Source organism: Palaemon carinicauda, chromosome 9, assembly GCF_036898095.1.
Source record: "Palaemon carinicauda isolate YSFRI2023 chromosome 9, ASM3689809v2, whole genome shotgun sequence".
Lineage (NCBI taxonomy): Eukaryota > Metazoa > Arthropoda > Malacostraca > Decapoda > Palaemonidae > Palaemon > Palaemon carinicauda.
In genome coordinates this window covers 117194139-117215760 of record NC_090733.1, presented here as the reverse complement: position 1 = coordinate 117215760, position 21622 = coordinate 117194139, and the positions used below count along the sequence as shown (strand labels likewise).

The following is a 21622-nucleotide window of genomic DNA, read 5'->3' as shown; positions in this document are numbered from 1 at the left end:
GTTTACAGGTCAACTTCTCAGCTTTTGTCGAGCCTTTGAAGTTTTGCTGTACTATTATGTCACACATAACAAGGCTTTCAGGGATGGTAAACGGTTCCGCCTCAGTCGCTAACCCCGTCTGTTGCCACACCTGCTCCCGTAGACCCTAAATGGGCTTTGCTGCAAGACATGCAGTCCAAGCTTGCGGCCTTGATAGAGGACTTAAATGCGGAGAAGAACCTTCTGGCCAACAACCTTCCAACCGGTCGGTTGTGCGCCCTGTTGACGCTGAGGTAACCTACTCGCGTCTGCCAGTTGAGGTGGTTCCTCCTTCTGGCCAACAACCTTCCAACCGGTCGGTTGTGCGCCCTGTTGACGCTGAGGTAACCTACTCGCGTCTGCCAGTTGAGGTGGTTCCTCCACCGATGCGACCCAGTGTGGGTTGCCAGCCGCACGTTGACGTTAAGCGACGCTCGGAGGTGGTTGTTGACGTTCAGGACGTTCAACAACCAGCAGAGGTGACTTGTTGTGACGCAGTGCGTCAACCTCAGCAACCCGGTAGGGTGTTGACTGCACAACCCAGACGGTCTAGACAGTTTCGGGTTGACGCTGTACTTCCTCGCGCACCCATGGTTGTTGACAGTTCACAGACTGTGCAGCAGTTCCATGATATTGCGTCCGGCTCCGTCACGCATCCACCAGTGCGACCGGATTCAGCGAGTCAGACGTTGCCCACTCTGTTGCCGTTTCCTCATCAGTTTCGGATGAGGAACCCTCTGATGAGGACGTTGCTGAACAAGACGATCAGCCCCCAGTCCTGCTATCCATCCAGAAGATGCTGAAGAAGGAACGCTGCTCAGTCAGGCTGTGGATGAGTCTGGTAGGGACACTGTCATCCGTGGATCAATTTGTGTCACTAGGAAGACTACACCTCCGTCCTCTTCTATACCATCTAGCTTTTCACTGGAAAAAGGACAAGACGCTAGAAGCGGTCTCGATCCCGGTTTCCGGAAAGATAAAGTCTTGTCTGACTTGGTGAAAGGACTATATCAATCTAAGAGAGGGTCTTCCCCTGACTGTTCAGACTCCCAACCACGTTCTCTTCTCGGACGCATCGGACGTAGGCTGGGGTGCGACATTAGACGGTCGGGAATGCTCGGGATTATGGAACTCGATTCAAAGGACAATGCATTTCAACTGCAAGGAGCTACTGGCAGTACGCCTGGCCTGGAAAAGCTTCAGGTCTCTCCTTCAAGGCAAAGTGGTGGAGGTGAACTCGGACAACACCACGGCTTTGGCGTACATCTCCAAGCAAGGAGGGACCTACTCTCTGACGTTGTACGAGATCGCAAGGGACCTCCTCACCTGGTCAAAAGGTCTAGACATATCACTAGTAACGAGGTTCATCCAAGGCAACTTGAATGTCATGGCAGATTGTCTCAGTCGGAAGGGACAAATAATTCCAACAGAATGGACCCTCCACAAGGATGTATGCAAGAGACTTTGGGCCACCTGGGGCCAGCCAACCATAGATCTCTTCGCAACCTCGATGACCAAGAGGCTCCCAATATTTTGCTCACCAATCCCGGACCCAGCAGCAGTTCATATAGAGGCCTTTCTCCTAGATTGGTCACATCTAGATCTATATGCATTCCCTCCGTTCAAGATTGTCAACAAGGTACTGCAGAAGTTCGCCTCTCACGAAGGGACAAGGTTGACGCTAGTTGCTTCCCTCTGGCCCGCGAGAGAATGGTTCACCGAGGTACTTCGATGGCTAGTAGACGTTCCCAGAACACTTCCCCTAAGGGTGGACCTTCTACGTCAGCCACGCGTAAAGAAGGTACACCAAGGCCTCCACGCTCTTCGTCTGACTGCCTTCAGACTATCGAAAGACTCTCGAGAGCTAGAGGCTTTTCGGAGGAGGCAGCCAGAGCGATTGCTAGAGCAAGGAGAACATCCACCCTTAGAGTCTACCAATCGAAGTGGGAAATCTTCCGAAACTGGTGCAAGTCAGTATCCGTATCCTCGACCAGTACCTCTGTAACTCAAATAGCTGACTTCCTCTTATATCTGAGGAAAGAACGATCTCTTTCAGCTCCCTCTATCAAGGGTTACAGAAGCATGTTGGCATCAGTCTTCCGTCACAGAGGCTTAGATCTTTCCAACAATAAAGATCTACAGGACCTCCTTAAGTCTTTTGAGACCACGAAGGAGCGTCGTTTGGTTACACCTGGTTGGAATTTAGACGTGGTACTAAGATTCCTTATGTCAGACAGGTTCGAGCCGCTACAATCAGCCTCCCTGAAAGATCTCACCTTAAAGACTCTTTTCCTGGTATGCTTAGCCACAGCTAAAAGAGTCAGTGAGATTCATGCCTTCAGCAAGAACATCGGATTCTCATCCGAAACGGCTACATGTTCTACAACTTGGTTTTCTAGCCAAAAACGAGCTGCCTTCTCGGCCTTGGCCAATATCGTTCGATATTCCAAACTTATCGTATGGTTGGAAATGAACTAGAAAGAGTCTTATGCCCTGTAAGAGCTCTTAAGTTCTATTTAAAACGAACTAAACCTTTACGAGGCCCGTCTGAAGCTTTATGGTGTTCAGTTAAGAAACCATCTTTGCCTAGTCAAAGAATGCTTTATCCTATTTTATCAGACTGTTAATACGAGAAGCTCATTCCCATCTGAATGAGGAAGACCAAGCTTTGCTGAAGGTAAGGACACACGAAGTTAGAGCTGTCGCAACTTCCGTGGCCTTTAAACAAAATAGATCTCTGCAAAGTATAATCGACGCAACCTATTGAAAAAGCAAGTCAGTGTTCGCGTCTTTTTATCTTAAGAATGTCCAGTCTCTTTACGAGAACTGCTACTCTCTGGGACCATTCGTAGCAACGAGTGTAGTAGTGGGTGAGGGCTCAACCACTACAATTCCCTAATTCCATAACCTTTTTAATCTTTCTCTTGAAATGTTTTATTTTTGTTTTTGGGTTGTCCGGAAGGCTAAGAAGCCTTTCGCATCCTACTTGATTTGGCGGGTTGTCAAAGTCATTTCTTGAGAAGCGCCTAGATTAGAGGTTTTGATGAGGTCCTGTTGTATGGGTTGCAACTCTTGATACTTCAGATCCTAGGGGTCGCTCAGCATCCTAAAAGGATCGCGAGGCTCCGTAAGGAAGACGTACTTAAAAAGGCAGAGTAATTGTTCAAGTCGACTTCCTTACCAGGTACTTATTTATTTTATGTTTGTTATTTTGAATAACTGCTAAAATGAAATAAAAAATCCTTAGCTCATAATAATGTAAACAATTATTGCTGGTCTCTACCCACCCCCCTGGGTGTGAATCAGCTTATATAATCACCGGCTAAGTTTATTATTGAAAAATGTTATTTTTATAATAAAATAAATTTTTGAATATACTTACCCGGTGATTATATATTAAAGGACCCTCCCTTCCTCCCCAATAGAGACCCAGTGGACCGAGGAGAAAATTGAGTTCTGTGTTTACATTGAGTACTGAGTACCTGCACGACAGATGGCGCTGTTGAAGTACACCCCCTACCTGCATTGCGATCGCTGGCGGATTTTTAACGTAGAGTTTTCTGTCGAGCAACAGAGTTGCAGCTTATATAATCACCGGGTAAGTATATTCAAAAATTTATTTTATTATAAAAATAACATTTTATGAATACTTACCTGGCAGTTTTATATATATATTCTAAGGCCCACCCACCTCCCCTCAGGAGACAGGTCGGGCATAGATGAACTGAAGTCTTAGACATGGGAATGATTCCTTGGACCACCCTGTGACGGGTGTTACCACCTACCTTCCAACCACCACAAGGCGGTTGCCTCGTTTTGAAAAATTCTGCCGATTTTAGAGATATCAGCTATATATATATAACTGCCAGGTAAGTATTCATAAAACTTTGTTTTATCATAAAAACTCCATTTTACCAACCAAGAATTTTGCGTAGTTCCCCCTCTCTCTGTTACCTTGTTGGGGCGCTCCGGGGCGGAAGGATATTCGCCCTGGGACGACCCGGGGTCAGCACGTGAGGCTGCGCTTGTTAGATCGTCAGTAAGCGTCCGGTCGCGGCGTAGATAACATCTCGCCGCTCTCTCTCACTTAACCCGTCTGATCACCTTGTGTACCATGTGTTCCTTTGTGTTCTCCATCCCTTGTGTCCCATGTGTTCCCTTGTGTACCACGTGTTCTCGTTGTGTTCCTCACCTTTCCCTTGCGTTCTTGTGTCGTTTGCGTGTTCGCTTCCCACTATGGAATCCCAGCGTCGCTGTCCCGGGCCCCAAGCTGGTAAGTCTTGGGGAGCCTGGCTTTCTAGGCCCGAGGTCGACCCGCACACGTTGTGCTCATCGTGTCGGGGGAATAAGTGTTCCTCCATGTGCCAGGAGTGTGAGTCTTGGCCTTAGCTGCAGTGGACCTTGTTCTCCCAGGAGAAGAAGAAGGCATCCAAGAGATCTCCTAAGAAGTCGGGCCTTACCTCGCCGCGAACGTCGCCCTCAGCGCAGTCGGAGAGAGGTTCTCCTTCACCTTCCCCTACCCAGAGTAGGGGACGAGGTAACTCCGTTGCGGGGAAACGGCCCATTGCCGTTCCCTATGAGTCTGATGTCGGGGAATCTGTTGTGAAGGGGCCTAGGCAGACGAGTGGGGGGTCTGCTAGTGTGGCGGAAGTGTGTGTTGTAGACGAAGGCCTGGTGCCCGCAGGACCCGTCTCAGGTGAAGACCTGGTGTGGGGGAAGCCCGAAACAGCGCCTACCCCCACGTCGTGGCAGTGTTTTTTAGGTTCAGCGGTTTCCGGGGGTGGTCAAGACAAAGAAAGGCGGCCCACGTGTTCTTCGGACTCCGACTCCATTGTGTGGACGGCGCTTAGGACGCCCTTCAGGTCCCCCATGAGGCAAGAAGAGGAGTTCGAAGGATGGTTCGCCTCTCGACCCGCTATCCGCTCACCCTGTCGCCCTCAGCTACGCTTCCGCCGGACTTCGTGGAACCCTCTACCCCGATATCCAGACTAAGGACTCTTAGGAGGCTCGTAATTGAGACAGATGACTCGGCAAGCTCTTATTCTTCGGACTCCTCCTCCTCCTACAGTTCCTTCTCTTCGGAAAGTTCTAGTGGACGGGACTCCAGGAGGAAGAGGAAGCGGTCCAGAAGGAGGAGACCGAGCTCCCACGCCAGCCCGGCCAAGAAGAGGTCAAAGTCCTCGAGGAGGAGATACAAGAAGAGGAGTTCCTCGAGGAGGAGGTATATTATGGTAGTTCGCCACCGTCGTGAATCTAGCAAGAAGGTTGCCGCTCCAGTGCCTGCCTCAGCGGCTGCTGGAGCCTCTTCCGTACCCTTGCCCAGTGTCTCTTCGAAGATAGTTCCGGTGTCCCCTTTTTCCAAGGACACGCTTCTCTGGTGGTCCGACAGGAGTCACACGTTGAAGGGAATCCCGTTCGGCTCTGCCCCTCTGGAGATGCTGCTCTTCACAGACGCTCATCTCCTCGAGGAAACAGCAGAGGGGAAATGGTCAGCAGAGGAAAAGACCCGGCACATCAATCTTCTCGAACTCATGGCAGTACAGAAAGCCCTGGCAGAATTCGTCCGTCTCCTCCGGGGGAACTTGGTGGCACTCATGTGCGACAACGCCACGGTGGTGGCGTACATCAAAAAGCAGAGAGGCTTAAGGTCAAGGGAACTGTACGATCTCACGGCTCAGGTCCTGGAATGGTCCGAAATGAACCACATTCTGTTAACAGCCAGGTTCATTCCGGGAAAGAGGAACGTCCTGGCAGACGGACTCAGCAGGACAGATGAGGTGGTAAGGTCAGAATGGTCTCTTCATCCCCAGGTGGCACAGGAAGTTCTGCAGCGTTGGGGCTCCCCGGTGAAAGACCTGTTCGCCACAAGACTCAACGCACAGCTTCCCGTATTCTGCTCCCCGGTGCCAGACCCGACAGCAGCGTTCGAGGACGCCTTCCAGCACTCGTGGGACGGCCTCGACGTCTACGCCTTTCCCTCCTTCGGGATCATCAGGCAGGTTCTCAACCGGCTAAGACAATCCAAGTCCACAAAGATGACATTGGTAGTGCCCTGGTGGCCGGAGAGGGATGGGTTCACGGATCTTCAGGACCTGGCCTCCCTTCCGCTGTGGCCCCTGCCGGCAAGAGAAGACCTGCTAAGTCAGCCTCACTTCCGAAGACTACACGAAAACCCCCAGGGCCTGAGGCTACACGCGTGGAGGTTATCAAGTGACTGCTAAGGAGGGAAGGCTTCTCGGACAAGACTGCTGACAGGATGTTGGGATATCTCCGGAAATCCTTGTGCGTTGTGTACCAGGCAAAATGGGCAACGTTTGTTAAATGGTGTGCCACTCAGAATCTGCGGCCCTTAGACGCTTCGGTCCACAATATCGCAGACTTCCTAGTTCACTTGAGGGACGACCGGGGAGTCTCCATCCCAGCCATCAAAGGAGTCCGTGTGGCACTGGGTCAGGTTTTCCAACTCAAGGGTATCAACCTAGGAACTTCCCGCCACATCTCCATTGCTGATCAGAAGATTTGAACAATCTTGTGACCCCCGCTCTTCGAGGGTCCCCCAGTGGGATGTGGCCAAGGTCCTCAGGGCTCTCTCAAGGCCCCCTTCGAACTGCTTAAAGATATTCTAGACAAGGACCTCACCCTCAAAGCCGTCTTCTTGTTGGGCCTTGCCTCGGCCAAACTGGTGAGCGAGCTCCACGGCTTGTCCTTCGAGGTCTCACACTCGAAAGGTTGGAAGGACATGTCGTTTAAGCTCTTGCCAGAATTTGTGGCAAAGACCCAGAACCCTACAATTGCGGACCCTAGGTTCGAGGAATTCTCCATCCCAGCGATTCCGCGCTCGGAGAACCCGGAAAATTTGCTTTTGTGCCCGGTAAGAACTATCAGGAAATACCTCAGTAGGACTTCAAAACTTAGACCAGCCATCAAGAGTTTGTTCGTTTCCACAGGTCCAGTCAAGAAGGCGGTTTCCAAGAATACTATATCCTTCTGGCTCCGACAGGTTATAAAAAGGACTGACGAGAGTGATGGCTCCATGGTCCCTGGAACCTCGAGACCCCATGATATTAGGGGCCTTAGCACATCCCTGGCCTTTGATACTAACATGGCAGTGGGCCAGATCTTACGGGCTGGCACTTGGGCCAGACAGTCCACCTTTACAGCCCATTACCTGAAGGATTGTACAAGAAAGTTCCTGGATGCCTTCTCCATTGGGCCGGTCATTTCAGCTATGCAGCAAGTTTAGTGGTTTGGGCCCCGGGTAGCCCGTGGGAAGTAATCGTAAGCAACACAGGTTCCTCCTTACTATCCCCCTTCTTTGCTACCCCTTTTTCCTGTATCCCATCCTTTTCCCTATCCTTCTTCCATGTGAGAGTGGGACGTTGAGGCACACCATGTCTGGATTATAATTAAAGGTGAGTTGTACATAAGGTAGACTGTGGTCTTTCCCTTGCTCTCCTACCTCTCCCTGGGCAATCTAGACCTAGCCTCCTATCTAGGTCGTGTGCCCCAGGAAGTTTCGAATATTCCGAACTGTAAGCCAGTCCCTCCTCCTAAGGTATAAGTCTCCTAAGAAAGTAGTTCGAGGTAAGTACTCCGTGTTGGAACAAATCACAATTGTTCCGTAACTGAAATACAAACCACGCTATTTAATATGGGTTATTACTTCGGCGTAGCTGAAATGACGAACCATTAGAATTTTATCGAGGGTTTACTACCCCAAGGGAGAGGTAGATTGCTACCCCCCCCTCACACATACACCTGTGAATACTTCACTTTGCTTTTGGCTCGGGTGATGAACAGACGTGTCTCCTCTCACCCTCACTTGACTGCCATTAATCTATTTTTGCTTTCTCTTTGTCTACAAAGTGTGTGAAGTTGGCCTCTATTAATAATATTGCGTATGTGTCCTGGATTACCTGACCGCCCTTGTGGGACTTTTATGTCGGCGGTCGACACAGATCCTCACACCTTGTGTCTTCATTGTAGGGGCCAACGGTGTGATAGTGGTAATGTATGCGGTGAGTGTAGGGAGCAGTCTACCTCCCAGTGGGAGAGGTTTACCCGGCCCTGGAAGAAGAAGTCCAAAAGGGATATTTCTCCTTCAAAGGCTTCTTTGAAGAGAGAAAATCCCAAGGACTTCTTACGTAGCCCAAACCTCCTCCGAAGCTCCCACTCGATCGGTCTCTTCCGAGAGGCCGTCGAGTGGTAGCGTAGGCCGTAGTTCTGTTGACCGATCCCGGGGTGCGGGCGAGGTAGTTGCCTCCCATAGCGAGGCAGCTGCCCCTCCTCCCCCGGAGGAGGATATTAATTTCTCTGTGAATAACAATGATTTGTTACAGCTTTGGGCTTCTTTGGGGCTTCAGGGTTCGCCCTCCAAGGAAGCCCTGTTTGACATGATCAAACTGGGAGTAGCTGTTAAGCAATTGCCGACGATAGCAGACATAGATCCTCTGTCTATCGTCGATGTTGTTGTAACGGAGGCCTCCGGTGTGTCTGATCAAACTCCTGCTCCTGTTGTTGCTGAGGTAGCTGAAGGCTTAGCTTCCCCCTCTGAACATCCTTCGAGGGTGGAACTTAGTCCTACGGTCCCTTCTGTTAGTGATTCTCCCCCTCGGGGCAGTTCACTTACAGAGACTCCTCTGAGGAGGCCTTATGATGGTCAGCTTGCTGATCCCACGGCCCGTAGAGGGCGTATAAGGCGGAAGGCTCGTCCTCCCCTTCGCCGTAGAGGACTTCCTTCTCCTCACAAGGGAGTTGGGAGGCGCCTCTTCGGCTCGTCATCCCCGCAGTCCTCTGCAGAGGAGACTCGCCGTTTACCGATCCTGCTAGCTACCACCTTAGACCTCTCCGGAGATCGTTCGCGATCTCCTTCGGTGGAAGGTCGTCCTTCGGGACCCCCTGACCTGTCACCCTCCAGACCTGCTGACCTGCCATCACCCTTCAAGGCTGCTGATGCGCTATATGCGCCTTCTAACCCTGTCATTGCACAGGCACCGGTCCCTTCGGGGCACAAAGGACTTGAGCGCAAAACTTCGCCTCAGTCCCTTAAGCGCCAGATACCCCCTACTGGCCATCACGCTGCTGCTGTTCCTGACTTATCGCCCCAGCGCGCATCCGCGCACCTGTTCCTATTCCTACTCCTACGCGCCAGGGTTCCCCTGCACGCCCACGATCTCCTGCGCGCCAACGCCCACCTGCAGTTCCTGCTATAGCGCGCCAGCGCTCACCTGCGCGCAAGTGCTCATCTGTTCCTGCTACAGCGCTCAAGCGCTCTCCTACTCGTCAGCGCACTCCTGGAGTTAAGTGCGCAGTCGCAGTTGTTCTGGATACAGCGCGCAAGCGCTCAGCGGCGCGCCAGCGCTCAGCGGCGCGCCAGCGCACCCCTACGTTCCAGCGCGCAGTCCAGGAAGTACCTAAGTTAGCGCACGGGCGCTCACAGGTACCCCTGCACTCTCCATCCAAACTGCGCACTCCTGTGCGCCCGAATCCTGTTGCGCGCGATGCGCTCCCAACTCAGCAGCTCACACCTGTGCGCCCGAATCCTGTTGCGCGCCCATCGCAGCAGCACACTCCTGTGCTCCCGCATCCTGATGCGCGCCCACGATCTCCTGCGTGCCTAGCGCGCCCACGATCTCCTGCGTGCCTAGCGCGCCCACGATCTCCTGCGTGCCTAGCGCGCCTACGATCTCCTGCGTGCCTAGCGCGCCCACGATCTCCTGCGTGCCTAGCGCGCCCACGATCTCCTCGGGGGACAGTTCCTGTACCACCTGCGCGCCAGTGTGCAAATTCACCTTTGCGCTATCATGAGGCTGCGCAATCGCGCCCTCGCCCCGTGCTTCCAGATACGCGCGCTCCACGCCCACGCGCTAGAGACATTTCTCCTGCGCATGCGCGCCCAACAGTCTCGCCTGCACGGGCTCTTCAGCAGGTTCCTGCGCGCCCGGGCACGCGCGATCAAAGGATTGCTCACGTGCAAGCGCCCATCCAGCCTTCAACCCCGCCCCACGTTCCAGCTCCTGCGCGCCGCACGCCCTCGCCATCACCTATGCGCCCCCACGCGCGAAATTCCTACCGCGCGCGATCCAGGGCAGGGCTCATCGCGCGACCATCAGCGCGATTTGCGCCGCGATCCTGCACGCGATTGCTAGCGCGATCCTGCACGCGATTTCACGGGGCTTCAGGCAGACAGGTCATCGTCTCGTTCCCCTCCTCGCAAGCGCAGAACAACGCGCTCGCCGGAGAAGGGGAGGTTTCCAGACAGGTCTAAGGACTTTTTCTTCAGCTTCGTTTCAGGCGAACCCTCGTTTGTCGACTCCTCCTAGGGATTGATCGATCCCCTTCCCTCCAGAGGGAGTGTCTGACAGCGCGACTGTCAGCCAGCAGCCCTGGTTTGGGACCATAGTCAGAGCTCTCATGCAGGCTTTTAAGCCTGTGTTGTGAACTGGGTCACAAAACAGTGGCGGCGGCTTCTCCCCTGAAGAGGAAGAGAGGAGTTCCCTCCGTGGTGACTTCTCCGAGGGCGATGTTGTCTCCTCGGAAATCCTTGCGCAAGGCTCCTTCTCTCCCCCAGACTTTCTCTCCCTCCCCTGCGGATGAGGATTTCCCATCCTCAGGGGAGTCGGACGAGCCGGTCCGTTCCCCCATCACACCAATGGGGGAAACTCCGCCTCTCCCTGAGAAGTCTTCTCGCACAGGGGTAGAGAAGAGCCTGCATCCATCGTTACTACAGTCCTGTATCCCTCCCAGGAGGGAGCCGAAGGACTCGAAGACTTTACCTAAGTCTTCAGCAAGGATCAGACAGGAGCCAGCTGGACCTTCGGAGAATGTCCACGAGTCCCCCCTGGAAGAGCCACTGGGGACGGGAGACTTTGCTGCTAGCCCTTCAGGAGGAGAGCTTCAAGAGTCAGAACATGCGTTCTGGCTAGTTCTGACCCTCATGAGAAATCTCAACGGGTTTTCGGACCCAGAGATTCCTCCTCGTGAGGGTAAGGACACGGTCTTGGACCAAGTCTATGGCATCCAGAAACCCTCTAGGGCCAGTGCAGTTTTGCCCTGGTCACAAGGGTTGAAGAGTGCCAGAGACAAAGTTGAAGGCCAGCTCTCTGAGCTTGCCTCCTCCAACAGATCCAGCGCCGGTAACAAGCTCCTCCCTCCTCCTCGAGTCCACCAAAAGAGGTATTTCGAGATCTTTGAGGAGATTTGTTTGCTTGTTAAGTTCCTGTTCACCATTCTGTGGAAGAACTCAATGGGGGAATCCCTCTAGAGAGACTCTCCAACCGGCATGTTTCGTATTCTGCTACTGAGATCCTAAGCCAGGAGAAGGTGGCGAAGTGTGCCATGCAGGCAACCTTGTGGCTTGACATCTGGCTGGGGTCTCTGGGCATCCTGGTGCAGTCTGAGGATCTGTCCAAGGAAAGCACCAGGAAGGCACTGGAGACATTCTTACTCTCAGGCACGCGGACCATCGAGTTTCTGGCCCACCAAGTCTCGAGCTTGTGGCCAATACGATCCTGAAACGACGGGACGCAGTGGCTGAGAGATTTCACCAGAAGGTCCCCAGTTCCGACGTTAGCAGGCTCAGACATTCTTCTGTACTCGGTAAGAGTTTGTTTGAGCCTAAGGACGTGGAGCTAGCTGCTGAGAGGTGGAGGAAGTCCAACTAGGATTCCCTCCTCCATAGGGCCCTGACATCGAGGCCCTACAAACCTCCAGCAACCCAACACCCCGTCCAGCTAAGAATGCGAAGAAGACGACAGCAGCAAAGCCAAAGGTGTCTAAGGACAGGAAGGGTAGAAAGGCCTCCAGGGGAGGTAAAAATCCTAGAGGGAGCGGCCGAGGCCGTAAACGCTAGGATTGGCAGTCCCCCTGCATGTCCACCAGTGGGGGGATGCCTACAAAGTTGCGCGACAAGGTGGCAGCAACTTGGGGCAGGTACCTGGACGATTTCCGTGATCGGTCAGGGATATCGCGTCCCGTTCACAACATCTCTACCTCCCCTGACAGCGAAGCCAGTGTCATTGAGCTCCCTTACCATGGGATCGGTAAGGGGGCAAGCCCTCCGGGCAGAAGTCGAGACCATGTTGAAGAAGGACGCTCTCCAAGAGGTGGCAGACGGGTCCCCAGGCTTCTACAGTCGACTCTTTTTTGTAAAGAAGGCGTCTGGAGGCTGGATACCAGTCATCGACCTCTCAACCCTGAACGGGTTTGTCAAACAGACACCATCCAGCATGGAGACGGCAGACACGGTCAGACTTGCAGTGAGACCACAAGACTTCATGTGTACACTGGACCTGAAGGACGCGTACTTCCAGATCCCAGTCCACCCGTCTTCAAGGAAGTACTTAAGATTTTGCCTAGACAACAAGATCTACCAGTTCAAGGTGCTGTGCTTTGGTCTCTCCACAGCTCCTCAAGTGTTCACCGGAGTGTTCACCCTGATATCATCTTGGGCTCACAGGATCGGTATCCGTCTCCTCCATTACCTGGAGGACTGGCTGATCCTAGCAGACTCGGAGGCAACCCTTCTTCGCCACCGATACAAGCTTCTCGAACTTTGCTAGGATCTAGGGATCATGGTAAATCTCGAGAATTCCTCTCTGCAGCCCTCTCAGAAACTGGTATACCTAGGCATGGTCATAGACACCAATCTCCACAAAGCCTTCCCATCAGACGACAGGATAGCTAGGCTGAGGAAGGTCGCAAGGCCTTTCCTCAAACAAGAAGAACTTCCAGCCCAAGCGTGGTTACGTCTCCTCAGCCATCTCTCTTCCCTGGCCCGTCTGGTTCCCAATGGTCGCCTCAGAATGAGATCTCTCCAGTGGCGACTCAAGTCTCGGTGGAATCAAGGACACGATTCCCCGGACACTCTGATCCCTATGGGTCCTACGGAACAGATGGACCTTCAGTGGTGGGTGGCAGACGAGAACCTACGAAAGGGAGTGGATCTTCTCGTCCTTCTCGGACGCATCAAAGAAAGGGTGGGGGCCCCACGTTCTGAACCACAGGACCTCAGGCCTGTGGTCAGAATCAGAAAAGTACCTTCACATAAACCTGCTAGAAATGAAGGCCGTATTCCTGGCACTTCAGAAGTTCCATCAGGTCCTGGCGGGCCACTCTGTGGTGGTGATGAGCGACAACACCCCAGTGGTGGCTTATATTATCAAGCAGGGAGGTACCTTTTCAGAACAGCTATCCCATCTTGCAGTAGAGATACTGAGATGGTCCGAAGTCCACTTGGTCACACTATCGGCTCGCTTCATTCCAGGCAAGAGGAATGTGCTCGCCGACAGTCTGAGCAGAGCGACGCAGATAGTGAGTACCGAATGGTCTTTGGATCGTCAAGTAGCCAACAAAGTCCTGACTTTGTGGGGTTCCCCGACTGTGGATCTGTTGGCTACAGCGCTGAACTTCAAGCTTCCGCTGTACTGCTCCCCAGTCACGGACCCCAAGGCTTTCTGGCAAGATGCCTTCCAACAATGGTGGGACAACATCGATGTATACGCCTTTCCCCCCTTCTGTCTGATGAGGAGGGTGCTCAACAAGACCAAAATATCGGTCAATCTATCGATGACCCTGATAGCTCCGTTATGGCATCACGCAGAGTGGTTTCCGGACCTTCTGCAACTCCTTATTAGTACAGTTGGTAGAGGGGGTCTGCGTGCACCCCCCGGAAATCAATTTCTAATTGGTGTCTTCTTATGGGGAAAAATGTGTAGAAAACGGTTTGCTATGTTAAAAATTTGAAATATTGTCCCACGTGCCTTTTTTATGCAAATTAAGCCGCCATTACATGAAAATACTAAAATCGCTATAACTCCGCCAATACAACAGATAACTGCAAAAATAAGGTGTCTAGACCCAGGTTTTGAGGGTCTAGCATCAATATAAGACCAGTCTCATAGTGACCACATGTGTTCCTGACATGTAAGATATGCAAATTAGTGCCGCCATTACTGAAAAACCTATTTTTACCATATCTTTGCAAATGTTATAGCAATCGTGAAGAACGTGTTGCCTGTACTCGTATTTTAAGGGTGAAAGAACATCATAAGACCAGTCGTTTTTTCATCACAAGTGTCATTTGCACATTAAGAAGAAAAAAAAATTAAGATATAGATGCTTCTGGAAATCATCTAAATGTTCCCTGTCATCACAAGCTTCAATCGTCATCGCTTTCATCGCTGTCGAAGTCAAATGAATCTGTTTCTTCGTCTTCGCAATTATCTTCTGCTTCCTCCTGATCATCAATAGTTTCAAGGAGATCAACTAGTGAGGTAGGTAGTACTGGACCACATGACCACAATGGTTCCAGCATGCCTTCTTCTGTCTTTATCCATCCCTGGCCCTCGTCGTAGGGGTTTGGCTTTTCACAAATGGGTTCGTTAGCTCGTTTGTACAAACAAACCCGGTGGTTCACACACTGGACATGGGGCTTCAATGCTGAAAGACATGGAGGGAGGCGAGCAAAGTCCACCTTAGATTTCAATGTTAATTTTTCATTTTCTCCTACCATCTTTCGAAGCATCTTAGATCGGACGGCATCCACAGACAAATCACGACTTTGGCTGTACATCAAGCAAGTGAATTGTTCTAACTGGTTCAACATTAGGCCATTTATGCTCCAGTCATTCCCAAGTTCTCTGAACACCTTGTGGAATCTCGGGTTCTTCTCAAGCTTTTTTAGTGGACCGACCTTCCCTTTTCCTTTGAAAGCACTGGTACAATCCTCCCCAGTGAAGACATAGAAGCCAAGAAGGGTAGCACAGTAGTCCTCCCCTAATGATTGTGCAAGCTCAGATACATTGATGAGCTGACGTTGCTTTCCTGATCCTGTATCAAGGTACACAGTCAGTTTGATAGCATGGGCATGGTAGAGTAGAATCACGAAGATATCCGTGTCAGGGGTTCTAACCACAGCATTCTTGTAACCAAGAGCAGCAGCATGATGTAGGTACAACACCACTCTCGTATCTGTCTCTTCCTGGTTACTGTATATAGTGGGCATCTCAAGCACCTCGACCTGAAACAAAAAAGGTCATTGAGCATATTTTGGATTAACATGTAAATGAATGTAGTCATCCTAAAAATAAAGGTGCAATTTCACATACCTTGCCTTCTTTGGAAACGAACTGATGAGCTCTCCCCTCGACAATCAGTACTGCCATCTCGGTTCTCTCCAGTCTAGATGCCGCCTGTTGGCCACTCCATACCTGCAGCATGAGTTGACAGAGCTGCTTCTTGTTGTCGTCATTTGCAAGGAACACCTTGAAGTCGTATGGCTTTCTTGTTGCTGGTCCGGCAAGAATGATCCTCTCTGAGCTGCCACGTCGAAGTCTTTCCTGAGCTTTGATGGATCCCGGAAAATAGCTGTCAGTTGAGAACAAGAAATGTTTTTTGGCAATCATCTGGTCAAGTATCTGAAGGCAGATCTCCCCACAGGTCGGGGGCAAGTTAGAAAGGACATGGAGAAGTGCCATTCCATCCTGGATGAATAGGGCATCCTTTGGATAAGGCAGCTCATCTTGGTTGAACTCTTCCATCAGGTAGTGCAGAATGGTGGCTTTGTTGGTCTTCGCAAAAAATCCATCTGATGTTCCAATACTTGGAGGCACTGGCATCAGGCTGTACTTCATGAGTTCATCCAAGTCAATTGGTTCATCTAGGCACTGTGACTTCACAAGGAGAAGGAATGCAACATTGCTTTGCTCCTGATACTGTATGACCTGAAATAACAATATATATTATAATTTTATATTGTAATACAGATTGTACAAAAGTCCCTTAACAATACATAACTTGCTCAATGAAATATAAACTTACCTTTCCTTGCGATGATGTGAGCTTGATCTTCTTGTTGCATGCCTCCATGGTCTTGAGTTTCTTCCTTTTGATTGGGTCGAAGAAGCTTCCTTGGTGGCCGCTCTGCAAACGTGTAATAAAGTCAGCCTTTGCAGCTTTTCCTACAGCGTCAGCTTCCAGCACATCCCTCTCAACATCCTTGGATGTAGGAGAACCAGAGGCTAAGGAGTAGAGCCTGTCCTTATCTGGGATTGTGAATGGATTCGTGAAGTTTCTGACAGCAGTGATGACTCTTTGAACAGCTTTCTCACTCTTCTTTATCTCTGCCTTCTCAAGCTCGCGATGCCTCCCAGCCCTTGGGCAGTCAGGATCGTCAAGAAGGCCAGCCATTTCAAGGGTCTTTTCATGAAACTGGGCCCGCGTGGAAGTTGTGCGACACCACCTCTGGTATGCCCCAAATTGACTGTACAGTCCAGCAAAGCCACCTGAAAAGTATAAAACCAAGTTTTCATCTGTGTACATGTATCAATATGATAATTGTCTATGCCATTCAATGAACCAGGTACTATACCTGATGATTTGGCGAACCGCATGAATGTTTCCTCCATAGTTTTGTCAACTGCACTGAGTGCCCCAGGTATCATCGATCTTGCCACCGCGAGTCCACCCTTGGTTAGTAGGTCTTTTGCCCCTGGGTGTATCTTCTCCATGTTTGTTAGATAGACTTCCAACCAAACAAGGTACCTGTAAAATAGGGAGACAGAGACTTGTGGGAACATGTTTGTGTTTGTGTTTATGCTGACACTGTATTTGGTTGTATAAGTCAACTTGTATATTTCGGCATTCTATAGTTATCAAAGAAACAAGGAGATGAAATACATGTTCAACAAACCTTGAATAGTTCTGCCCATCAAATGCAAAGAAGAGTGGTGCCATCTCTCCATTACAGAAGTGGAACAGCTGAAGGTTGTTGGTTTTAACGGAGTAAAGCAGCATGAAGACGAGATGACATTGATCAACAAAGGTCATCCAGAAAGTAGCAGTCTTTCCCAAGTGGCCCTGGCGTACTTTGTCCTCGTAGGCTTGATACTTTCTGATAAGGTTCATGGTGGAGTCATCTTTGAGTGCGTCCTCAAGGTTCTCCCGGTTGCATGACTCGATAATCTCCAGTAGTGTGGAAGGATTGTCAATCATCAATGTGTTCTCTTCCTCAGCAAACTGTTCAATCAACAGCCTTTCCATTGCTTCGCAAACAGTTTTAATGCAAAACAGGGACTTGGCATATGCTTTTCCGCTAAGAACACCTTTTATGGATCCACTTGTCACAAGCTGTGCCTCTAAGAGAATCTCAGTGTATCCTGAACCCTTCATTTTGTGGCCTGTGAGCATGCCGATGAAGTTCATGGATGTGTGAAAGGGGCCAATCATTACAACATGTTTGGCAAACTCTTCTGGCCAACGCCAAATAATGGGGAGTGCCTTCATACAAACGCCAAGGTCAAATGTATTGAGGACCCATTTCTGACCCACCTCGGCTGTGGCTGCCTCAGACCGCTTCAGTAGCTCACGAACGACTGTGTTGTCAGTTATTGGTTGATGAATAGGTGTAAAGTAGTCAACAGTTGATTTCCTTGGTGGCGGAGTTCCAGTTGCAGAGATGAACCCCCCTAGTCCAGGCACAGGCTGTTCACCACTGCTTCCAATATACCTGCTGAAGAGCCAGACGTAGTACTCTTCTTTCTTGGTAGTATAAACTGTTTCATTTTTAACAGGTGGTGTGAATGAAGAGCCATCTGGAAACACTGGTCCAATACGAGTGAAGTGCAGGGGTGGGAGGGTTTCTGGTGTATCAACTTTCAAGCTACGCTGTTTGGATTTATCCATCATTGGAAGCATTCGGACATTTGAATTTTGGATCCCGGGCTTGACCTCCTGTACCATGATTCCCCCAGCACTGTTGACAATATTGTTGCCATGAACATTCGTTGTAGTTTTGTTGAGGTTGTCCCACTCACAATGAAATACCATGTTGCCCTCTCCTGTCACAATCTGGGGTGTGAGATAGGTTGATACCTCATCCAGGACCTTGGCCAGTGCAGTTTCCATCTCTAAACCAAAATCATATGTCTCGGAGTGACCAAGTCGGTGCAATATCTTGGTGAGCTGCTTGCTACGAAACAAGTGTCGAACGGTCACACACAGTAGCATGTGCTTTGGTAATTTCCATTTTCCATCTGACACTGCACGGCAAATGTCTTGCCCAATGGAGAATACCAGTCGCTTCATCTTTTCACTTGTATCTATGTCTTCTTTTCCTGACATCACCATGCTTAGAAAACGAATGAGATCAGATGGTAGTAGATCATCACAGCTGAGGTCCATATCATCTAATGTTGGCGGCCATGGGAGGACTTTGGAGTCTTTGTAAGCCTGTAGAATATTACTGCGAAGAAGCAGAGCAGCGTTTTGGTATTTGTCTTTGCTACCAAGCGTGTAAGCTTGTGCTAAAGCATCGTTAACCGAAATATTGGAATTGTACACAAGCCAAAATGAAATTGCATCAAGTTTGTCATGATCAACCTTCAGAAAGGACACATGCTCCTTGATTGAATCATTTTGTAGACGTTTCAGGAGTTTCTCTGAGCGGTAGTTTTCATTCTCCTGCCCATTGCGTTTCAGTTCTTCAATATAGAGCAAGCGCAATGATGTTAGACGCAGGACTTCATTCCGTTGGATGACATGAGTTCGAATGTGCTCCCGTACAAAATTCAGTGCCTTCTCATAAGCGGCCGAAATCTTCGCGTGTTCAGTACGCTTTGGGTCATTTGCTCTGTTAACCCCGCGTTCAAAGTTAGCAAATGCGGTGTGGAATGATCTCAAACATGATGGGTGATGTTTTGCTTCTACAGCAAAGAGGTCTACATTTTTCACACGTCTATGAAGCCGAAACATGCCCATTTTTTCAGCTCTCGATTCAATTTGTTCCCATGCATTTTCCTTGTTTCTCCAAGATGAGAAATGGACAGGTCGTACAGTTTTTCGATCAGCACCTTTGATCTCTACTTTCTCACAAAAAATGCACTCCTCTGAAAAGACAGGTCCAGTTGAATGTCTACGAGGTGAATGCAATAGCGAGGTGGATGCCTGTGGTTCCTCAGTTGTCTTATTTTCTATAAGATGCAGATTGCCAGAGAACCGCTGATAACACTGACGGTGATACCCATTATTTTCAAGGTCCTCGGGGACAGTCTCAGGAATCTGGTCGCATACAGACTGCATACGATAGGGAGATGCATGTGGCTGACAGAGCCGCAGGTCCCGGATTTCATGAAGGTGCTTTAGTTTATCAAATGCAGTTCCTTTGATTCTACTGAGTGGGTTAAAAGGCCCATGATCAGAGATGGATAACACATGAAGCATGCATACAGGTGCAGGTGAAGCAGGCTTTTTGCTCAGGCTGGTGCGTTCAGTGCTGGCAGATTCAGCATTCCTTCGCTTTGGCATGATGGCGAACTTATACCAAAACTATTACTCTGAAATGAGAAGTATAGGCCTATAACCAACATGATGAAGTGTTTTGAAATATTACTACCAATGACACTAAGTCATGCAAGTAATTGCATTAATTGTCTTATCAAATAGAGCTTGAGAGATTATATAAACACCTTTTACCTATCTGACTATAAGCAGACTAAATTATGATAAACCTAGAAAAGATAAACCTAGAATGATTCATAAATTGCTGAAAAACACACTGCTTCATCCAATATAAATGACACGGATTCAATGAATCACATCCTCTCCTATTCAGTAAAGTGTTGCCACCTATGATGAAATGATAAAAAATATTTCACTGCTTAATAAACACTAATTGGTAAGTACCCTCAGAATCTCTCATTACCTGACTATATCTCATTATAATAAAACAAATAAGCAAAAGGCACATTCAAATATAGTCTAATAATAAACATCAACCCATAAAACAAGGGTACAGACAACACGTTCTTCACGATTGCTATAACATTTGCAAAGATATGGTAAAAATAGGTTTTTCAGTAATGGCGGCACTAATTTGCATATCTTACATGTCAGGAACACATGTGGTCACTATGAGACTGGTCTTATATTGATGCTAGACCCTCAAAACCTGGGTCTAGACACCTTATTTTTGCAGTTATCTGTTGCATTGGCGGAGTTATAGCGATTTTAGTATTTTCATGTAATGGCGGCTTAATTTGCATAAAATAGGCACGTGGGACAATATTTCAAATTTTTAACATAGCAAACTGTTTTCTACACATTTTTCCCCATAGGAAGACATCAATTAGAAATTGATTTCCGGGGGGTGCACGCAGACCCCCTCTACCAACTAGACTATAAGGAGCTCCCGAGAGAACTCCCTCCACGTCACGAGCTACTCAAACAACCACACGCCAACATCTTCCATAAAGCCGTAGCTTCGCTTCGACTTCACGCCTGGAGACTATCCAGCACCTCCTCGCTGAGAGAGGATTTTCGCAGCAAGTTGCGGATAGTATGTCTGGACAGCTGCGCAGGTCATCCGCAGGGGTCTACCAGGCGAAGTGGTGAGTTTTCTGTGGTTGGTGTCGTGGAAGGGGTATCTCTCCACTCGATGCCACTATTCCAGCAATAGCGGAGTTCTTCGTGTATTTGCGGGAAGAAATGCGCCTTTCAGTCTCGGCAGTGAAAGGCTATCGCTCAGCCTTAAGTCTAGCCTTCAGGCTAAAAGGAGTGGACATTTCTTCCTCGCTGGAACTTTCTGTACTCATACGGAGTTATGAACTTACCTGCCCTCAGTCGGAAGTGAGACCTCCTCCATGGAACGTGGTTCGAGTTCTCAGGTCTCTGAAGAGACCTCTCTACGAACCATTACGCCAGGCTTCAGATCGCCACCTTACTTGGAAGACGGTTTTCCTGCTAGCATTGGCTTCGGCCAAACGAGTCAGCGAACTTCATGGTCTCTCATACGACATCGCCCATTCAAAGGGATGGGGGGAGATAACGTTCAGGTTCGTTCCTGAGTTTGTTGCCAAGACTCAGAATCTGGAAGTGCCGGACCCTCGGTTCGACTCTTTCCAGGTTTCGAGTCTTCGTTCTGTAACAGATGACCCAGACCTTCTCCTACTGTGCCCAGTAAGGAGTCTGAGGTTGTATTTTAAAAGAACAGTTGCAGTTCGTCCCCAGGTGCAAGCCTTGTTTGTGAGCACTGGGAAAACGAAGAGGAGGGTCACTAGGAATACCATCTCGGCCTGGATTTGCAAGGTAATACACCTAGCCTTGAATCCTGACCCTCCTCCGTCACGTCGCCCTAGAGCACATGATGTCAGGGGCATAGCTACGTCCCTGGCCTTCAAGAAAAACTATTCAGTGACGCAGGTCCTGCAAGCTGGGGTGTGGAAGCGTCAGAAGACCTTCACAGCCAACTACCTGCAAGACGTGACACACAGGAGGCTCGATACGTTCTCTATCGGCCCGGTGGTGGCTGCACAACAGCTGGTCTAACCTCAGGCTCCTTAATGGACAGGTAGTAGAAGGTTGAGGGCATTGTTACCCGGTTTTAGTCTGCATGAATGAAAAAGGTTTGTCTGGCCCTTATTCTTTTCTTCATCCTCTCCCTCCTTGGAGAAAGCAGCATCCTGGGTTCTCTGCACAGCTGACCTCAAACCACTGCAGGTAAACCATGTTTCCTTGTGTTCCTAGTATTAAGGTTAATACTGTCACGTTCCCATACCCTGACGAGGTGGTATTCGGAGAGTCCTAGCCTAGAATTCCATCTGAAAAACTC

At 49.8% G+C, this 21622-nt stretch overlaps 2 protein-coding genes across 51 annotated transcripts in view; one reads left to right on the top strand and one right to left on the bottom strand.

Annotated features, from left to right (window-relative positions):
* LOC137647332 (uncharacterized) overlaps positions 1–16804 on the bottom strand; it is a 40821-nt gene extending 24017 nt beyond the window's left edge. The window contains exons 1-2 of the mRNA XM_068380731.1: positions 15838–16804; positions 15338–15740 (exon numbers count right to left, since the gene is read on the bottom strand). Coding sequence (XP_068236832.1) covers positions 15338–15740; positions 15838–16338 — 904 coding nt within the window. The 5' untranslated portion in view covers positions 16339–16804. The remainder of the gene's footprint in view (positions 1–15337; positions 15741–15837) is intronic.
* Positions 1–21622, top strand: part of LOC137647080 (calponin homology domain-containing protein DDB_G0272472-like) — a 216226-nt gene that overhangs the window by 34256 nt on the left and 160348 nt on the right. The window lies entirely within an intron of this gene.